The 19,821-nt window shown below is 46.7% G+C and overlaps 1 protein-coding gene across 1 annotated transcript in view; it reads left to right on the top strand.

Annotated features, from left to right (window-relative positions):
- Nucleotides 1-16,324, top strand: part of pou2f2a (POU class 2 homeobox 2a) — a 54,019-nt gene extending 37,695 nt beyond the window's left edge. The window contains exons 2-16 of the mRNA XM_076754004.1: nucleotides 3,832-3,897; nucleotides 4,080-4,108; nucleotides 5,042-5,098; nucleotides 6,548-6,670; nucleotides 7,425-7,700; nucleotides 7,913-8,027; nucleotides 8,237-8,328; nucleotides 9,365-9,625; nucleotides 9,717-9,858; nucleotides 9,992-10,140; nucleotides 10,278-10,475; nucleotides 10,559-10,607; nucleotides 11,191-11,392; nucleotides 11,952-12,025; nucleotides 13,950-16,324. Coding sequence (XP_076610119.1) covers nucleotides 3,832-3,897; nucleotides 4,080-4,108; nucleotides 5,042-5,098; nucleotides 6,548-6,670; nucleotides 7,425-7,700; nucleotides 7,913-8,027; nucleotides 8,237-8,328; nucleotides 9,365-9,625; nucleotides 9,717-9,858; nucleotides 9,992-10,140; nucleotides 10,278-10,475; nucleotides 10,559-10,607; nucleotides 11,191-11,392; nucleotides 11,952-12,025; nucleotides 13,950-14,311 — 2,195 coding nt within the window. The 3' untranslated portion in view covers nucleotides 14,312-16,324. The remainder of the gene's footprint in view (nucleotides 1-3,831; nucleotides 3,898-4,079; nucleotides 4,109-5,041; nucleotides 5,099-6,547; nucleotides 6,671-7,424; nucleotides 7,701-7,912; nucleotides 8,028-8,236; nucleotides 8,329-9,364; nucleotides 9,626-9,716; nucleotides 9,859-9,991; nucleotides 10,141-10,277; nucleotides 10,476-10,558; nucleotides 10,608-11,190; nucleotides 11,393-11,951; nucleotides 12,026-13,949) is intronic.
- The last annotated feature ends 3,497 nt before the right edge of the window (nucleotides 16,325-19,821 follow it).

Raw genomic sequence — 19,821 nt, 5'->3', positions numbered from 1 at the left:
GGTGAGTTTAGGACCCCTCCAGTCATCCTATCCCCCTGTCCCCCCCTTTCTCTCACTCATTCCCCCTTTTCTAATTCCCTGACAGTGACCCCTTTCCCCCTCCAACACACACACACACACACACACACACACACACACGCAGCAGGCAGGCAGGCTGGTCATGTCAGCCCCCGAAGACGGATACATCATCTGCCCAGCGGCCTCTCTCTCTCTCTCTGATGGGATGAGTAAGGATGTAGATGCAGAGATGTGTGTGTGTGTGTGTGTGTGTGTGTGTGTGTGTGTGTGTGTGTGTGTGTGTGTGTGTGTGTGTGTGTGTGTGTGTATGTGTGTGTGTCACATATTAGAGAAAATAGTTTAATGGTCTAAAACCTGATCAGAGAAAATAAAAAGTGTCCCCGGACGTCTGTGACATTTGGGGTTTGGTGTGTTTGATTTGTTACAGTATATGAGGTGGTGGGGTGGGTGGAGGGTGGGGGTTGAAAGGCCTCATGGCCAGAGGGGTTAGGGGCAGTGGAGGCGTTACGGGGAGGGAGAGATGGAGGGGGTGGGATGATAAAATGATTTTATGGGGTCCCTCCCTTCATATGCTGAGAGGATGAAGAAACATGGAATAATAAATGTGTGTGTGTGTGTGTGTGTGTGTGTGAGTGTGTGTGTGTGTGGTGGAGTGTATTACATCCAGCATTTTAGTAAATTGTATTTTTAAACTGTGTTTCTGAAAGGTTGCACTTGTACTGATGGTAGTAGTCGTAGTAGTATCAGCACGATGTCAGTACTACTGCAGCCTCTGTCACAGGTACTGGGAGCAGCAGCAGCAGTACTGGTGACAGTAAATCTAATGCTGGTCCTCGTAGTACCAGTATCACTGATGGTGGTAGCAGCAGCTGTATGAGTCATGATAATAGAAATATTTTTACAGCTGAATGTTCCAGCAGACACTAATTTATAAGGTCGGTAAAACTGTACATACAGGACGTCTGATTAACACCACTGAGGTGTGTGTGTGTGTGTGTGTGTGTGTGTGTAATACAGCTTCGTTAATTCAGTAGTGCGGGAGGCTGCGAAAGGAAAACAGTATTTTTAAAACATCTGCGCGGTCTTTTGTGGTTTGGTGCCAGATGACCGAATAAAACGATGATTTGTGCTGAAGGTCACAGAAGAAAACTGTGTTTGTAACTGAGGAGGATCCGATTCAGTTCATGTAACTTAAAATGTGCATTTAGGATGTTTCTGCATCTTTACGTCTGAGAAATTAGTGTTTGGAGTTTCAGCTTTGAGCTCGTGTGTCCGGCTCCTCTTTTATTTCCCAGGGTGCCCCTGACTGTTGACTTTTGCACTTTTCTCTCAATGAGTACTTTATTTTCACACTGAAAGGATTCTGATGACTTATTAGTGTGTGTGCGCGCACACACACACACACACACACACACACACACACACACACACACACACAGAGTTCTGGCTCAGCATTTCCAGGAGGGTGCTGCCACCATCTGGCTGTGTTTTGTAACTGCAACCCTCTGCAATCGGTGCTGACTTTGAGAACGTGTTTTCATCACAGTGATGCAGGTGGTTTTTGATTTTAATGCATTTTAGATTTCAGACAATACACTGAGATTTTTAAGTATTTATTCTCATGATATTCTTTGATGGATGACGAAGGTTTTGATATTTAACATGACAAAATTAATGAATAAAAACATCACAAGATGCCAAAGAAAGAATGAAGAAAACAGTTCTTACCTCTTTTTAACGCCTGGTTTTGGTGGAAAATTAACATGTTTACGTTCATCTGCATTTTTCTGATCGGTGCCCAAATATTTTCCATCTGAAAAACATTTTTTATCTTTTTTGATCTTCCGGCGTCACATCGCTCCGTCTCTTCCCCTCTTCATCTTTATCTCTCTTTCTCCCACTCCTTCACCCCCCTCCTCCCTCCTCCTTTCCTTTCCACCTCCTCTCATCACACCTTGAACTTGTCTGTGACCCTGATGATAAGATTACACAAACGCACACACACACACACACACACACACACACACACACACACACACACAGACGCTCTCACTGGGCTTATATGTAATTTTCAGTAAGCCCTTTTCTTCTTTTGTTTACAAGTATTCATTCTTTCCTTGTCTTATATGATCATGCACAAAGCGTGTGTGTGTGTGTGTGCGTGTGTGTGTGTGTATGTGTGTGTGTGTGTGTATGTGTGTGCATGCACTCCATAGGGTGTAAAGAAGGCAGTGAAGCAGCAGGAGAGAAGCTGTAGTTATAATTATAGCGAGGAAGAGGAAGGGCAGGGTGGAGGATGTCCGCTATGGTTCAATCAGTTCTACTTTGAATCGGACACATGAAGCTCATGCAGACAGAAGATGTGCACCAAATCACGCAGAGCTCAAGTTTTAAGCTCCTTCTTACCACGTTTTTATCGACGTGTCTCTTCTTGTCAAGCCGGTGCCGCAGACGAGCCGTTTATTGCAAAAGTCCTGAGCTGAAGAGGGAAAATGAGTTATAAAAGCACGAGACAGACATAAGTTAAGAGCACAGTGCAGGGGGTGAACGAGTGCTTTATCCAAGATGGCGGCGGCGGTGGTGCTGAGTAATGTCTGGTGCTCAGGTAAGCAGTTCCTCTGGCGTCGTTGCTCCTGGACCAATTACTTCTGCAATCCCAGAAGTCGCGGCAAACAGAGGAGAGCAGTTAGGATGTCTGCCGTGAGAAGCTGGTTCTTAATCCCTGTTCCACATCCACAGTCAATACAGTTTCCATTTAAAGAGCTCCATTAGAGGACGGATCGCCCGCTTTGTTGGCCAAGGAAGCTTCTGCTTACTTGGTTGTTTGTAGGTCATATTAATGAAGACAGGATGAAATTACCCGTTTAGAGTCCCGTAGTAAAAAACGGAACTTTTTAGGAACAGGCCGGAGCGTCGTGTCGGTTTTATCTCGACGGCGAGGGCTTTCAGATTTTATCCAGCAGAAGCTTTCAGAGGGTTTCATCAGCAGTGCTGGAGCATCAAGGTTATCGCGGGACAATGGCAATCCATTTCCACTTCTCGTTGGACACGACACATCACCTCGGGATGAGCACGCTCTTACAAATAGTTGTTTCTTTAAATTATGTGCGGCGGCCATGACACAATGCACCTCCCATTCTTTTGCATTGAAACGCTTCCTGACAGCATCGATCTCGCTCAAACTTCGACCTGCAAAAGGTGAAGTACGAGTGCAGTATTTACTAAATGTGATAGATGTTAAATCTCACGTTTCGGACTCTCATTGAGAAAAATAGAAACTGTTACATAGTTGGCCTGCAGCTGGTTTTTATGGGATTCATTTTTTTCCAAGCGTTTGTCACCAAATTGAATGAAATATGAAATCGTGACAGGCCGAGCACCAGTGCATTTGAAATATTAACCCCAATTCATGATTATCAAAATGCTTTTGATTATTGCAAACATGAAAATTAACAAATAATCAACCAAATTATAAACAGATGTTATTTCTCTGCTTGCATTTTATTCAACATTCGTCAGTTTTTAGTCCAGAACGAAACACTTTCGCTGCTTTTGTAATTAAATGATGCAGAAACACTGGTGTGTGTGTGTGTGTGTGTGTGTGTGTGTGTGTGTGTGCGTGTGTGTGTGTGTGTCCACAGTCGTCACATGTTTTAAGGGCAGTTGGACGGTAGCTGCTGGCTGTGTGTTTTCCCCCGTTGGCCTGGAATTTGAACCAGCGACCCTCTGCTTTTCTAACCGTGCAGGGTGATCTTATGCACCCTCTGTATTGATGATGCCTCTTTCTGATGTGTGTGTGTGTGTTTCTTGCAGATATCAGGATGTCTAAAGCAGCAGAGGAGGAGAAGCCTGGGGCTGACTATCCAGGGGACAGTTCAGGTGCTCACACACGTCCATGTTTCATGATCTGAATAATCATTACATGTTTTTGACTCATGTTCAATCAACAAAGTTTGATTATGGGAATGTTTTTGGAACAAACATGAAATCATGTGTCTCACACACACACACACACACACACACACACACACTGTGCACTAAGTTGTCCCTCTCTGTTTCAGACTCTGACAGAAACAGCCCTGATGAGCAGGTTGGTTTCTCACTTTTATTCTTTGTTCACTGACTCGAATAACAGGAAACATTTCATTCTGTTTATTTTAGCTGTTGTCATCAAGAATCAAACGTGTGGGCTTTCATTTATAAACTTTGCTTTTTGGTTTGTTATTTTATTGATCATGAATTTATAAAAAATGCTGTTGATATGTAGGAGAATCAGTCAATCAAAGCGACATCGTCCGTATCAAATCACCACAGTAACATAATGATACTGCACGGAGTGTCTGGGAGCTGCGTCCACGTGTCTCGACAGTTCGCCCATTGTTCTCTGTGTTATTGATGTTGGAGTGACTCAACCCATTTACACGACACACCCCCAGTTCCAGAGAAGCTGCGAGGCTGTGTGAATCATAGATAAAAATGGAATGCAGTCATTGACAAATTAACTGTGTTTACCGACAACTACGTGTTCCCGAGTCCATGCATTCATCTCCTTCATCCAATCACGTGTTCACAAAGTGGAGAACCTCGCTCCACCCTCGCTGTGAGCGACTGAGCCTTTCCAGGATGCCACTTTCACACCCAGTCATGATCCTCTCACCTGTCACCAATGAGCCTGTTTACCTGTGGAATGATCCAAACAGGTGTTTTTGGAGCGTTCCACATCTTTCCCAGTCTGTGAAACATGCAGATATTTACAAAAATCAATGAAGCTGATGAGCTCAAATATTAATTATATTGTCTTTGGACTGATTTCTGTTGAGTTTACGTCAAAGGGGATTCGTTAAATTGTCACTTCTGTTTTATTTTTGTTTTACGATCAGGGTTGTACATTCACGTGTGGTGAAAGTACCTGTAAGGACTCACTGGGAGCGTGTTGACACAGATTTCGGGGCGTACGTTTCCTCTGAATCTTATCATCTGATGATGTTGTGACTTTATTTTCGTACACTTTGTTTCGCTGCAGGTCCAGCCAATGAAAACCAGCTCCTTCAGCCTCTCTCCCACACCGTCTGGCACCAAGGTGAGCCAGTCCAGACATGACAGAGCGTGTGTGTGTGTGTGTGTGTGTGTGTGTGTGTGTGTGTGTGTGTGTGTGTGTGTGTGTGTGTGTGTGTGTGTGTGGGTGTGTGTGTGTTCCAGCTCATAACCTCCCATGAATATTAGCAGTCTGCAAATTCAATACCAAAAACCTGCATCAGTCTTTGTGTATGAGAGTAAAGAGTATTTATTTGTGTTTCCATTCACCGTTTCAAAAAACACTTTCTTGTACTGACGTCTGCGTCGTAGAATCGTTTCCTGTCACCTTATTTATATGTTCCCGTGTTCAATGCCAATTATTGGCTCTTCCTCAAAAGTGTATGAGCATCATTAAACTATAATTAGTCTTGTACTGTAATACTGGCATTAAGTGAATATAAGTAATTATTTGCATGCTAAAAACTTCGTGTTGGCCCTAGTGTGAACATGTACAGTGTATGGGCGTGTGTGTGGGCGTGAGTGCGCCTCTGTTGTGTTTCACGGTTTCGGTGCCCAGGGTGAGACTCTGGCAGGCAGCACTGAATATGCAAATCGCACGACTTTGTCCAAAGAGCCGCGAAAGAAAAGGCAGAAGGGAAACAGGATGTGCAGGAGGTGACAGTGAGTGATAGATGTAAAGATGCAGCGCAGTGCAGCGGTGATGGATGGGTAATGACAGCTCTGCGAGCAGGTAACGACAGCTGGAGGTCAGAGGTCAGCAGCTCTGGAATGTTTCTGACACCATGAAAACGAGGACGACTCACTCATTCGACTGGAAAGATGGCCGCTAAACACTTCAGCCTGTGAGTCCGGGGTAAGCGGCAGCGGCGGACTCGAGTCAAACGAAGGAGTCCTGATGAATATCTCTTTTCTTTTCTCTCTTACACTCGAAGAAAACTGTGGCTTCACGAACATTTGTGAGTCACTTTAGCTTCGCAGCGCTTGTGATTCTGCAGCCGTTGAAAGTTCTGTTGAATATTTGTTAAAGGTGCATCAATCTATGTGTTTTAAGAGCCTGCGTGTGTCCGAAAGTGGCTGCAAAAATGATGCGTTAGGCCTGCTTCGATCGCAGAAGTGTGTGCACACGTTGATTAAACGCAGCTGTTTACATTCACTGCAGCGCTGTCACTCAATTGGTTCTGTTTTTTGGGTTTTCTATGAATCATTTTAGGGACACACGTGCACAAATCCAGCAGACTGTGAAAAGAAAGACACATTTCATGGTACATCGTATCATTTCTCACACACTGTGTTGTTGGAGCAACAGTGAATCTAAAAAATCCGATTGTCTGATCTTCAGGATCCGAGTGTGTGTGTGTGTGTGTGTGTGTGTGTGTGTGTGTGTGTGTGTGTGTGTGTTACTGTGTGTGATGACGAGTGTTGCTTAAAAAAACCTTCTTTGATAAATGCAGTTAAAGAAAAAGAATTTGCCTCCTCCTGTGATCTCCTTCAGGGGAAGAGTGAGGAGAGCTCTGAGATGGCCCACAGCACCATTGCCCCTCCTGCACCTCCCTCCCAACAACAGACCCAACACCACCACACACAGCTGATGCTGGCTGGCAGTCAGCTAGCAGGGGTGAGACCAGATGCGCGCGCACACACACACACACACACACACACACGTTTAAATTCCTCTTCTTCTTTTGTGCATATTCACTGATGCTTTTCTAGCAGCACTGAGCGCAGCGTGTAACAGAACTTCAAAATGCAATAATCTATCACTGACGGCTCTCCTTCACGAAAAGATGTTTCACTTCACGTCTACTTCCCCCTCACATGGTTCATTGATGTTATTGGTTGAGGTTAGCCTGTGATAGACAGTGATTGACAGATGGTTTATCCAATCACCTGCCAAGTATCTTCAAACAAACGGCTTCAGGTTAGTCAGGTTGGTCGTGCAGTAGCGCAGGGGAGAATGTTCAGTGTACACACTAAACTGTCCTGCAGGACGAGGCAGTACTTGCACAACATGCAGTAAAGCCTTCTGGGTCACAGTATTTGCAGGAGAGTGAAATACTGAAGCTAAATGTTGTGTCAGTTACATGGATGGCTTTTCTCGCTTGTCTTGCTCTGGCATGCTTTCACTGAACGCTGACAGAGTCACCACACCTCTGTCGCTGGAATGCTTTGCTGATTCTGCTCTTTGTTCTCTCTCCTGACTTGTCTCCACCTTTGTCTTCCTTTTATTCTTCCTGTCATACTTCTACTTATTCTTCAACTCTTTCATCCTTCCTGCACGTTTACATCTTCATCTCTTTCGCCATCGACGTCCTCATTTCTGTCTCTCCTCCTTGCCGTCGCCGCGCTCCTCCTCCTCCTGCTCCCCCCAGCTGGCCGCTCTCCTCCCGGCTCAGCAGCAGTTGCTCCTCCAACAGGCTCAGGCTCAGCTCCTGGCGGCCGCCGTTCAGCAGTCGAACGCCGCCCACGCCGCCCACGCTGCCCACGCCGCCGCACAACAGCAAGCCAACCAGCAACAGCAGCAGCAGCAGCAGAACCAATCACAATCCCAGCAGCAGCAGCAACAGCCAACCAAACAGGAGCAAACTGTCCAAGCCCCGCCTCCTCCACAGCTGGCCCTGTCGCAGCCAATCCAGCTCACGGCCCAGGTACGATCAGCCTGTCTGTAATGAACAGTACTTCCTGATAGTTGACGATATGATAGTTCAGTACATTATTTCACTTTTGACACTTTTTCAAATCTTTGTCAGTCACTTCATGAATTGATTCACTGACTCGCCTGTTAGGTCGTCGCTGTGCAGCAGAGATCCCCTGCACGGATACTTAACATGAGCCGTAACGTTGGCGTTTTTTGTTGCAGGACATCCAGCAGCTGTTGCAGCTCCAGCAGCTGGTTTTGATGCCGGGCCATCCTCTCCAGTCTCCTGCCCAGTTCCTCCTCTCTCAGCCTGCACAGGCACAGCAGCCTCAGCAGGGTGAGGGCAACTCTGGAAACTCTGGGTCTTTAGTTCTGACGATATCAGTGAAACACACAGAAGAAAATACCCCACAGAACAGTTAGCAGTCATCATTTAAGAGCCACAAATCAGTCTTTGTTAAACCTTCTCTCTTTCTTTAATGGTTTATTAATTTGATAATGGGATTGACTGGCTGGTTTATTAATTGGTTGCTCTTCCCTTCGCAGGTTTGCTCTCGACACCAAATCTGATCCAGCTACCTCAGCAAAGCCCAGGGGGACTACTGACAACCCCACCTCGCCTGGGACTCCAAGCACAGGTAGAAAATCCCTTTGTGTGAATGTGGGTGAGAGAGAGAGAGAGAGAGAGACCCTGGGAAACTACAGACCTTAACTACACGGCAAGCAGGAGTTTTATGGGGGGTTTTTTCATGCAAATCAAACAGATGTGGAGTCTCTGCGCCGCAGGGCGTCCGTCAGACTGACATTCAGCACTATCACCCGTCATCTGTTGCAAACCGCCTGTAGAATGCAGAACACACTTGATTGTCCTTTAAGTTGAGCTCTGCTTTTGGAAAGTCACTTTATATTTAAAACAAATATCTGATCTCTGCTGCAACAATCTGTTTGCCAACAGAAAAGGTCAAGGTAGCTGTTTAGTCCCAAATATATTCACCAGCAGGCTCTTCTCATCATAGACGTTGTTTCTGAGTCCAATGAGGACCTTGAATCTTGATGATGTGTTCACACATCAAGTCAACGGCTCACCTCGTGTCCTCGGCCTTTATCTCCTATAACTTAATGCATGAATGCGTCCCCACGCACCGAAGGGCCTTTATAGATTTTACATTAAGCTGTGATGAAGTCGTGTCAGACACGGCGGCAGGTGTTTCCTGCTTGTTCATGTATTTTATGCACAGAGCTGATGAATGTAAATGAGGCGTGTAGCAGCAGATACCATGCATGACGTCTGGTCAATTAGCTGATAGTCCCAAAGCTCGCGGGGTCAAATTCCTGCTTTGACGTACTGTGTGCGTCCTCCTGTCTTCAGCAGACCTCGTTGCAGGCTGAGGTTAAACTCTCTTTCCTGTCAGATCTGTAGGATTTGTCAAGTCGCCCAGGGTCAGATTATTATTTTTAATGCATGTTTCCCAGCTGATTACCTCATATGTATTCACTAACCAGTTTATTTCAATTCCTGGAAATTAATTTTTTCAGAGAATGTTTTTCAAGACCGTGACAGCTCTGCGTAATTTAGCTGGCGGCCACAGCACGTGCAGAGTTTAGGGTTCATTACATATAAGATAAGGTATGTTTGTATTTATTTAACACTCCTCTGTGTTCCCGACATCGCAGAGGGAGAAGAGCGGTGATGTTGTGGTCGGTGGAAGCGGCGGCGGCGGCTCTGTAGTCGCCACCGGCAGCAGCGGCGTCTGTGTCGTGTCGTCTGTAGGAGCTACCTCAGCGTCCAGCAGTGCCATGGCTTCCTCGCTGGCGTCCGGCTTGACTCCCGGAGGTCACGGGGGTCACATGGGGGACGAGCCCAGCGACCTGGAGGAGCTGGAGCAGTTTGCCCGCACCTTCAAGCAGCGACGCATCAAGCTGGGATTCACACAGGTAAAAGACAAGATGAGAGGGTGTGTGTGAGTGTGTGTGTGTGTGTGAGAGAGAGAGTCTCAGTTTCATTCCAACTCTGTTCATCTGTCAGGGAGACGTCGGCGTAGCTATGGGCAAACTGTACGGCAACGACTTCAGCCAGACCACCATCTCCCGATTCGAAGCACTCAACCTGAGCTTTAAGAACATGTGCAAGCTGAAGCCGCTGCTGGAGAAGTGGCTGAGTGACGCAGGTAAACATCTGGATCTCTGAAATGAGCCTTGTGCCCTGTAATCGCTCATTTTGCATCACTTTTAAGTTTCAGGACTGACTAAACGATTTCTGTGTCTTCATGTCTCTTTTCTTAATGGTCCTCTCTCTCACAGAAACCATGGCAGTGGACAGCATGCTGCCCAGCCCGTCTTCTATCTCCTCCCCCATGTTGAGCCTCGAGGGTCTGCCCGGCCGACGCAGGAAGAAGCGCACCAGCATCGAAACCAACGTGCGAGTGGCTTTAGAGCGCAACTTCAACACGGTAGGAGACTGACTTCTTTACCAAGTATATAGAAAACCGCACCTGCCTGTCTGCCTGCGTGTCTCAAAAGCAGCAGTCTGACATCAGGCTGCGCTGGCTTCACTATCGACTCACCGGTCTGATGTTCTCCTCCTCAGAACCAGAAGCCTACCTCGGAGGAGATCCTGCTCATGGCGGAGCAGCTCAACATGGAGAAGGAGGTGATTCGTGTTTGGTTCTGCAACCGCAGGCAGAAAGAGAAACGCATCAACCCCTCCAGCAGCACCACCCCTCCTCTGCCCAGCCAGACCTCACCTGTTGTGACGCACAAAGCCTCCTGCTACAGCCCGCACCTGGTACAGCCCACCACGAGTCCACTAAGCCTTTTCCACTTAACGAAACATTTCCTGATTTCTCTTTCCCTCTCGCCCCCCTCCAGATATCGAGTCATGGTCTGTCCCAGGTCACCACCAGCCTCAGCACAACAGGTGAGCCGTAATTACTGTTTGTGCCGCTGTCGAGTCTCGTCAATAAATAATTAAAGGTTAGCGCGGTGCTTCTCAATTGTGTTTTTGGAACCCCAAGGTCAGTCGCAGGAAGATTAAACTGGTCCTGACATTATTTGGAGGAAGCTGATATTTCTGTATCGCCGGTTTGATGAAACACTGAAGTATCATCACTTTCAAAAAATGATTTCAGTGAGAGAATGATTGAAATAGAAAACAATGATGTTTTGTTGACAACAACATGGAAGAAATGGTCCCATCTTGAGTTGTTTACCTCCAGGAGTCATGACTGGGCCTCATGATTTATAGGCCTTGACTGCAGTGTGAGTGATCCCAGGCTTCACAGATATGACAGATGGCCTGACAGGTAACAAACACAGCTGGAAATTTATTGGCCTGTTGAGCCGAGGCTGATGCTTTCCAGTCGCAAACTTCTCTCTCCAGTCTGTCGTTGAATGGAGGTGAAAAAAAAAGGCGCTCAGAAATCTCAGGATCCGGACTGTTGATGAAGAACTGTGTCACCAAAGTGTTTATTTAGTAACAACGCTGTAACTCACCCGTAAAGTGACAGAAAACCGGGGACGCGGCATCAACGTCCCTCTTCTTCTCCTCCCCTCAGCCGCCAGCTCGTCACCGTCAGCGTCCTGCCCCATGACTCCCATCAGCTCGGCCGCAGTAGGCTCCACCTCCTCTGCTGTGACCCCGCCCCCTCATAGCACAGCCAGCCCTGCCCCGTCCGGCCTGGGCGCCCACGGGCTCAGCACTGGGTGAGTGTTCATGGACTGGGAAATGTAAAAAAAAAAAAAAAAAAAGCAACAACAAGGTGCAGGTTTCATCCAAGACGTTTGGAATGGGTTCGTCCTCTTTTCACCGTGACGCAGCCTGAGATTCAACATTTCAGGCGACGGTCGTTTAACAGTCCAGTAGTTCTTTAAAGGAACAAGATGAGGGGAAGTACAGCAGAAAGAAACCAGTGGATCAACAGAAAATGTGTCCACGGCAGCTTCTTTGATGATCCCTTAATCTTTAAAGTCTTGAAGGCAAAAGCAAGTTATTTCATCTCAAATGTGAGAATTTTCTGCATAGTGCATATCACTTTTCTATAATTAGCATATTTGTTTTTTGAGCTGTTGGTGAGATGAAGCCAGAATTTGAATACACCATCTTATGTTTGAACTGAGGTCTGCACACACATGAGACAAGAGACTGAAGGCTTCAGTATGTTGGCTTCATAGTGCTTAACCTGCTCGCTCTTTCTCTACATGTGTGAACGTTTGTGTGTGTGTGTGTGTGTGTGTGTGAATTCGTGGTCCATCCACATTTCAGGAACACAATGATGGGAGTAAGCACAGGGATGAACCAGGCGCTCATTGGCAGCAATCCCCTGGCTACCATGCAAGGTGTGTGTGTGTGTGTGTGTGTGTGTGTGTGTGTGTGTGTGTGTGTGTGTGTGTGTGTGTGTGTCTCGGCCGTCCCCTCCAGTCCAGCTGGTCTTCATGAGTCTCCGTTTCTAAAGACCACTTCCCATTTCACCCTTCATCCATTCTGTCCAAAATGAATTCCCTTGCAGCCACACTCCTCCTCCTCCTCCTCCTCCTCCTCCTCCTCCTCCTCCTCCTCCTCCTCGGCACAAACTTCTTGAATCGCTCAGTATGATGAAAGATTCAATTTGATTCTCATACAATAGCCCGCTATTATCACAAAGTCACAACAGCCCCTTATGGCAAAGCTTAGGAGGCCGAGTCAGCTTACAGTAAACAGTTGAACAGGCTCAATCCCCTCCCTCTCAGTATCGAGGCCTGTTGGCTAAATAACCCGTTTCCACTCAAAATTCCTCTTTTTCAAAGAGATGATCTGCCGCCAAATCAATTAAGCATCACAAATAAGGTCCGTTGAGCTCAGCTTTGAATCCGTCATGTGGTCCCTCTCCCTATAGCGCCGATTCAGACCTTCTTCTTTTCTCCGGCTCCGTCCGCCATCGTTCAGGGCCGGCCTCCTCCAGGCCATGTGTTGATGAGAAGGATACAGCCTGTTATGGAAACTGCAGCTCTGGCACTGCCGGCTCTGATAGAGTTACAGGCCGAGGGAGAGAAGAAAGAGGGGCGTCGGCGATGAGAGGGGGCTGAAATGAAGCGTTGATGTGAAAGGATTTCCGCTGTGAACCCCTCACGGGCCACACGCGCTGTCAGTGTTTACACTCGTGGCGCTGTAACGGCTGAAAGCGGCTGAAAGCGGCGGCTGGAATTCAGACGTCAGCAGGTGTCAGACGGGTTATTCTGCCCTGTTTGCTGCAGTTTTAGGGTATTATTCCTCATTACAGCGTCATATAACGACGCCACAGCCTTGAAACACGACTTATAATATGTACAGTCAACCTTTAAGGTCACCAGTTGTTTTTCTTTGAGCACTACGCCCCCTACTGGTCACGTTATTTATCCATTTTCACAAGCATCCCACTCAGTGCGTCGTCATGTAGAGTTTGCCGGTTGTGTGCATGTGCAGTAAACGATCCTCTCCATCTTCCTCCTCGCTGAGTGCTCATTAGCTCGTGATGTAAATAGAGACATTGTCCGAAGCTGAAGGTACCTTTTGTGCAGCAGTGCTTCTCTCCGGCTGCCAGCTGGTGCACGGTAAACCACAGCAAACCCAAAAATCAATGTTCCAGTGTGTGTGCTGGAATATTGATTTTTTTTTTTTTCGGTTTACTGTAAATAGACACACTCAATCTTGAAGGGTCAGTTCACCCAAATTACAAAAAAAAAACATATTTTCTTACTTGTATCTGTTCATGCAGATGCGACTTCTGCCTCCAGCCTGGTCCAGTGAAGCTGAGTCTGAATTCACGTCCCTGAAAAATGACGTTTAACATTTAAAGAGTGTCTTTCCGTGTGTGAACTGATCCTTTAGTCTTTCATGGGTTTGTCTCAGTGCAGCAGATAAGAGAGTGTCCATGAAGTGTCTCCCTGCAGTCTGTCCTCATCATCTTCATCGCCGCCGTCCAGGTTTTAAATGTTGCCGATCCGATGCGTTCACTGACTTCTCTTTACATCCTGTCTTTTTCTATATTTATCTTCCCGCTCTGTTTTCTTCACTACTCTTCTTTTCACTCACCGTCCTCCATCTTTTTTTTTTTACTTCTCTTCATCATTTTTCTCTTCATCGCCGTTTGTCTGTTTTTTATCGCTCTGCTTCTCTTGAGTTCCACCTCTTCATCTTTCTTCTCTTCCCACCTTCATCGTCTTCCCGCTCTGCCCTCGTCTTCCGTCCCTCCACCTTCACTTTTCACGCTCTCACCCTCCTCTTCCTCTCTTCTGTCCTCACCAGCCCTGGCGGCCAGCGGCGGTCAGCTGCCCATGTCCAGCCTTGAGGGGGCAGCAGGTCACATGCTTCTGGGTGGACCCGGAGGTCCCCCATCGCTCCGCCCGTCCCTCTTCCTCAACCGCCCCACCCTCCTCCCCATGGTGACCGGCTCCATGGCGACGGCCTCCACGCCTGCCATAGGACTGGTCAGCGGCGGTGGCGGCCCGAGGCCCCCCTTCTCCCAGTCTCCGCCCCCCGGCACCAGCGACCTCATGAGCCCGACCTCGTGCCCTGAGGAGTCCGCATCTCCTTGTTCAAGCCCCGCCTCTTTCTGCTCCTTCAGCGAAGCCTCGCCGCCACCCCTGGGAGGGGCCATGGCCGAGTGACCCCTGACCGACAGCCAAAGTATCCTATCAGAGGAGGACGAGGAGGAGGAAGAGGAGGAAGCAGAGCGTTCAAGGAGCTTTAAAAATCTAAATTTACAACCTCGCCTTTCAACCAAAGCCATCTCTCTGTCTGATCCATCTCTGATCCGTCTCTCTCTTTCTCCGCCTCCCCGCTGAAGTCTTCTGAAGCCAAAAATATACACGGACGGATGAGGGGAGGAAGCGAAGAGAGAGGGAGGGTGGAGAGGATAGAGAGAACTGCCGAACGGAGGGGGGAAATTTGAAACCAAATAATGATCTACAGCTGGAGAGGTGGCATTGAGGAGTGTTTCTGCTCGGCGTCGGGAAACGAGCGCCGCGCTTTTATCGGCTGGAGAAAAAATAAACTCGCAGAGGGCAGGGATGAGAAGAGAAACTGTGTGTGAGAGACGGGAGGCAAAAACAAAAGACTTGTTTAACAAGCTCGGAAGGTCGTGTAGTCGCAACCAAATTTAAAAAAGAAAAGATGCTAGAAGAGGAACACACACTGACAAAGATGAAAACCAAAATCTCCAAATACCAAAAACTGAAAACCAAAAAAGACAAAAAAACAACAAACGGAGAGAAAAGCTTTAGTTCAAAAAGACTTTTGCATCCTGATCTGTCCGAGATCAGTTCAGTACTCATCCCATCCAGTCCATTTCAGTCAGGATCCCCATCGTTCTCACCCCCACTTTACAAAACATCTATTTTTCTATTATTTTGTATTCATCGCTTTTTCTGCTGTTTCTTGCCAAATATGTGAGTTAAATGTTTTACAGCTTATCCCACATGCAGGATATCTACCTCTTTACAGCTTTACAGTGTGAGCCGACCATACGTCAGAACAGACGGTGTTTGTTTTAAGCAGCCTGGAGTGGCAGACGGGTGGGGTTTACTACTATAATTACTACAGCATCAGGTGAGATGCCAATCCATACACACTGTAGTATAAAAATGAGTTTGCAGTAAATGCCTGAGCGCTCTGGTGTTCATTAAATCCCACAAGGAGGCAAAGCCCACTCCCCTGGCAGGTAAAGAGGACCACACGTGTTGGAAAATCCCTTTTGGCCCAAGTCAAAATTGGTTGTTTAGCTGTTAATGTAAGTTTACAGGATCCACAGTGATTTTTTTTTTTAGTTTTCTGTTCAAAAAGAACGTTTCTATCAGGATTTTCATTCCCGTCGTCATCTTCATCATCAGTAGTCTCATCGTTATCTGTGATGTTCAAACCGAATTATATCCACTAAGCAGGACTCACACTGCCTTCAAAGAGGATGTACACACACACTACGGGCAGATGTGGACAGTCTTGGGATTTTTTCAGCTTTATTTGCCTTCTTTTATTTATTATCACCCCATACACACTCATACCATCATCATGTCATCCTCCAGACTGCTCATCTACCACCAGACAGTCACTCTTGGATACCAAAGCATCGCCTCTGGCAGCGTTGTCTCTGGATTCGCCCGGGAGACGAGTGTCCAGACAAAACCTCAGCAGTGTCAAAGGAAAACACACACACGCGTGCACACACACACACATAAAACACACACACACACACATAAAACACACACACACACACACACACACACACACACACACACACACACTACAAGCATAAGAAAGAGTCCAAACCAAAAAAAAAAAGAACAAAAGATAGAGGTGAAGCACCGGCGTTCCCCTTACTGCCCCCAAACCCCTGCCCTCCATCCCTCCCTCCCATCTGCCCCTCTCCTTTGTCTCCAAAGATCAGATCAAAGGGCCAAAAGAAAAAGAGGAGAAGAAGAAGAGGAGGAGAAGAAGAGGGAGAAGCGGTCAGGAGCGGAGGAGCCAAAGGTGTGAAAGCTGCAGGGGGAAAGCAAGAAGAAGAAAGAGGAAGAGGAGCAGGAGGAGGTGCGCTCGAAGTGGCGGACCGAGAAACCAAAAAGTAACCCAAAACCAAAAGCTACTACTACTGCTACTAGTTATGTACTGTATGAGTGACTGAACCGTAACTAAACCAAATACAAACAAAGAGGGGGAGGACGAGGGGAGAAACGGGGGAGGGGGGGTAAGGCCCTGTCTGTCCGTCCGTCTTTAGCTGTGATTGCTGTTCTTGTATCGACAGACAGAAACGGTTCCCTCCCGCCCTCTGCCAGCGACCTCGGCTTTGTTCTCACTTTCTTTTTCCTGGATGGATAAAATATGGAATAACCTCAACAAACTGACTTTGAGAATATATATATTTTTGTTTTTGCTTTCCATAGTGTGTCTGTTAATGATGTATGGATTTGTCTCATTGCTTTCTACTTATTATGCTGTGGGGAGGGGGGGGTCGGGGGGGTGGGGGTGGCGAGGCGAGGCGGTGGGTCCCGGCGACGTGTTGCCTACCTTCATATCTTCTTGTCTCTTTGGTTGTGCTCTGGGTTTTTAATCTTTGTTTCTGGTTGGAAATAGCTGTGAAAATGTAGCTTCCAAGACAAAAAAAAAGAAAGAAAAAAAGGTTTTTTTTTAGTTGATTCATGATGTTGTGAAAAAGCCAAAACTGAAAACCAAAAGCTAAACTTTTTAGACGTACAACCAAATAGAACAACCAAACCAATGCACAAAGTGTACGCGTGGCTCAGCCGGTGCGTGTGTGTGTGTGTGTGTGTGTGTGTGTGTGTGTGTGTGTGTGTGTGTGTGTGTGTGTGTGTGTGAGTGTGTGTGTGTGAGTGTGTGTGTGTGGGTATGAAGGTAATTCTCTTGCGTACAAACCAAACATCACTCGAAGCTTTAAGGCAGAACTCTGGTGGTTTTCAGCCTGGACCCGTCCTCACACACGTCTTCACAGGCTTAAAAACATCGGTGTGATTGGTGATCAGTCACCTGAGCGTCACATCAGGAGCGTGTCGATCAGTCGCCGCTCGATTGGCTGATCCGGACGGCGTCGGCTGATCCCTCTGATGGAGGACGAAGACGAGGCCCGGGCTGAAAACAGAGTTCAGCTTTAACAGAACAGGCGCTGAAGGCAACCAGTGATACAGACGATATGGGGAGGGGAGCGGGGGGGCGCTGACAGACGGATTAAAGGCTGTTAACGTCCACTTTTAGAGGGAATGTATCCATTAGTTCTTCTAGGTTTTTGTAGGGGGAAATAATCTATGTTGAACCGCTCTTACTTGTTGCTGATGTATAAAAAGGCTGGGACTATTATCCTTTGATGATGACGACCGAAGACGATGTCTTGATTTAAGAACCAAAAGCTTTAAAACTCTTTATCTCTCACGGGCTCTTTGTTGAAAAAAGTATTTGTATTTATTGTATGAGGGAGGTGTGTGCTTTTTCGGGGATGGGGAAAACGGTCCGTTTGTACTTTATGAACTTCTTTGTCTCACCTTGTTTATTTATTGACTCTTTATTTATGTATTTATTGGATTCTATTTATGTCTTTCTGGATCTTTGTACTAGTTTTTCAGGGGTTGTTGTGAGGCTTGTATCTGCAGAGAGGGGTGTTCTTGAGATCAAGACAAGAAGAGAAGATGCCAAACGAATGTTCCAAAGCAAAACCAAACCTAAAGACTGTTGTAACCTGAGACGGAGAGAGAAGGCGGCGGGGGAACCGTGACGGAGGAAAGGGCTGTTTTTAAGCCAGCTGACGTAGAACCGCCAGTGTGTTGCCTTTCAGAGTCAGTGACGTTTACTTCCCATAACGCTGATTTCAAAAGAAGCTCTTTCAACATCAGGTTTCTCATTATGGATCAGATAGTTTTCATCCATGTTGTCGGGTTGTTCCAGCTCTGCTAAAGGTTAAAAAGGTTCAAACATTACACAAACTAGCTCTTTGGTAGAGGTATTTCCACCCGCAGACTGCCAAGTAGCTTTTACGTAGCTAACTGAGCTAATGTTAACAGACAAAGCTAACATTGGCTTGCTAGTATAGGACTTGTTTAAAAGACAAAGCTGACCTGACAATTGACCAAATGCTATTAGAAGTTATGGAAACCGGAAGATTTTAAGTTACATTTCACAAAAATAACACCTCGCCATGCTAATCCCGTCAGGCTAAATGACTAGCTAAGCAGCGTTGGTGACATTAGCATAACTGAACTTACGCTAAACTGTTACTTTTGGCCGTCATGGCTAATGATGCTAACGGTGACGTCCTGATTAGACAGATACGTCCTCACAACACGTCACTAAAGTCTTCATCAGCCTGCGAAAGTCTTCACAACTAAGACGTTTCTTTTTTTGTGGTGCAACCTGACTTGATGGATCACTGAACTACAACTAGCTTGTAGTTTCTAAGAACTTTGGACTTCATATATCAGGTTAGCGATAAAATAGCGCATGTTAGCAGGTGGACCGTGTGCCGTCAGTTATGGGACAGTAAACTAATCTGACCATGAAATACTGTTCATACACACTCCAAACTGGTCAAACTGGTCAGTGGCGGACGCCTTTCCCAGCTTTTGTCCTTTGTGTTGTTTTAAAATCCAACATTTCAGTCCCGTCGAGTGGTTTTCCTCCGTTCACGTCTCAGCCTCTTTTCTCTTGAGAAGCTTTCTGATTCCCTCCGTCCCGCGTCAGGACGAGGGCTCTGACTCATACCTCTGATACTACTGACAAACCAAAAATACATTCAAGCTTTAATGACAAAAAAAATAAAAAAAAAACGACGTGACTTGTCTGAACTCAGGAGCGAGGGATGTGAAACTGGCCCTAGTAAGTTAGTTTGACGACGAAGAAACAAAGATTTTCATTAGCGGTGGCGCTAACCTACAGATCGCAGCGCCATGTTGGCTCATGTCACTGTGCGGAGTTCAGTGCGGCGCCGAGGACGTGGCTGTGTTTCGTAGAGAGGAAGGTGTGTGTGTATTCATCGCTGCTGTCGGAGGAGAACACCTGAACTCCAGCTTCTGTTTAACACACATGCTAATTTATGTTTTCAGCGTTTTCTCGACCCGCGGGCCGTTCACAAAAATCCACCGCAGAGCCTCAAAACTGCATGGATGTCAGAGAAAACTCGCGAAAATCCAAACGAATTTTTTCAGATTTGCGTTTCGTGTCCTCCGACAGCAGTGCGGCTCTGCCTGGATGTGTGCCTGTGTAGTCCGACTCGGCTGTGGCGGACAGAGAATAATACCAAAGTTAAAACCGCCACAGCGAGACGCTGCACTACAAACACAACACACACACACTCACAGTCGTTCCATGTGTATATAAGCATTCAGGATTCTTGTTCGGGACTGTAACTGCTAAAATAAAAGGTATCAGCGCCTGTGGTTAATATAAAAACACTGTCGAATAAGAGCACTTCAGGCCTTGACGGTTTTCTACTGTAGTTCTTCTGTGGCTGTGAATGTTAATTTTACTACTATGCTCAACTTTCCAAGTCACCGTGACATAAGAGACTCTTTTTTTGGCCTCGAGAACACAAAATGTAATACCTAATAACAGAGGGAAGAAAAAGGAGAGAACGACGTCAGCCGATATTGTTTGCCCCATGATACCTTTCATTTATTTAGGA

This window comes from Chaetodon auriga, chromosome 17 (genome assembly GCF_051107435.1).
Source record: "Chaetodon auriga isolate fChaAug3 chromosome 17, fChaAug3.hap1, whole genome shotgun sequence".
Lineage (NCBI taxonomy): Eukaryota > Metazoa > Chordata > Actinopteri > Chaetodontiformes > Chaetodontidae > Chaetodon > Chaetodon auriga.
Note: the sequence above shows the minus strand (reverse complement) of the source record. Positions and strands in the feature narration are given on the sequence as shown.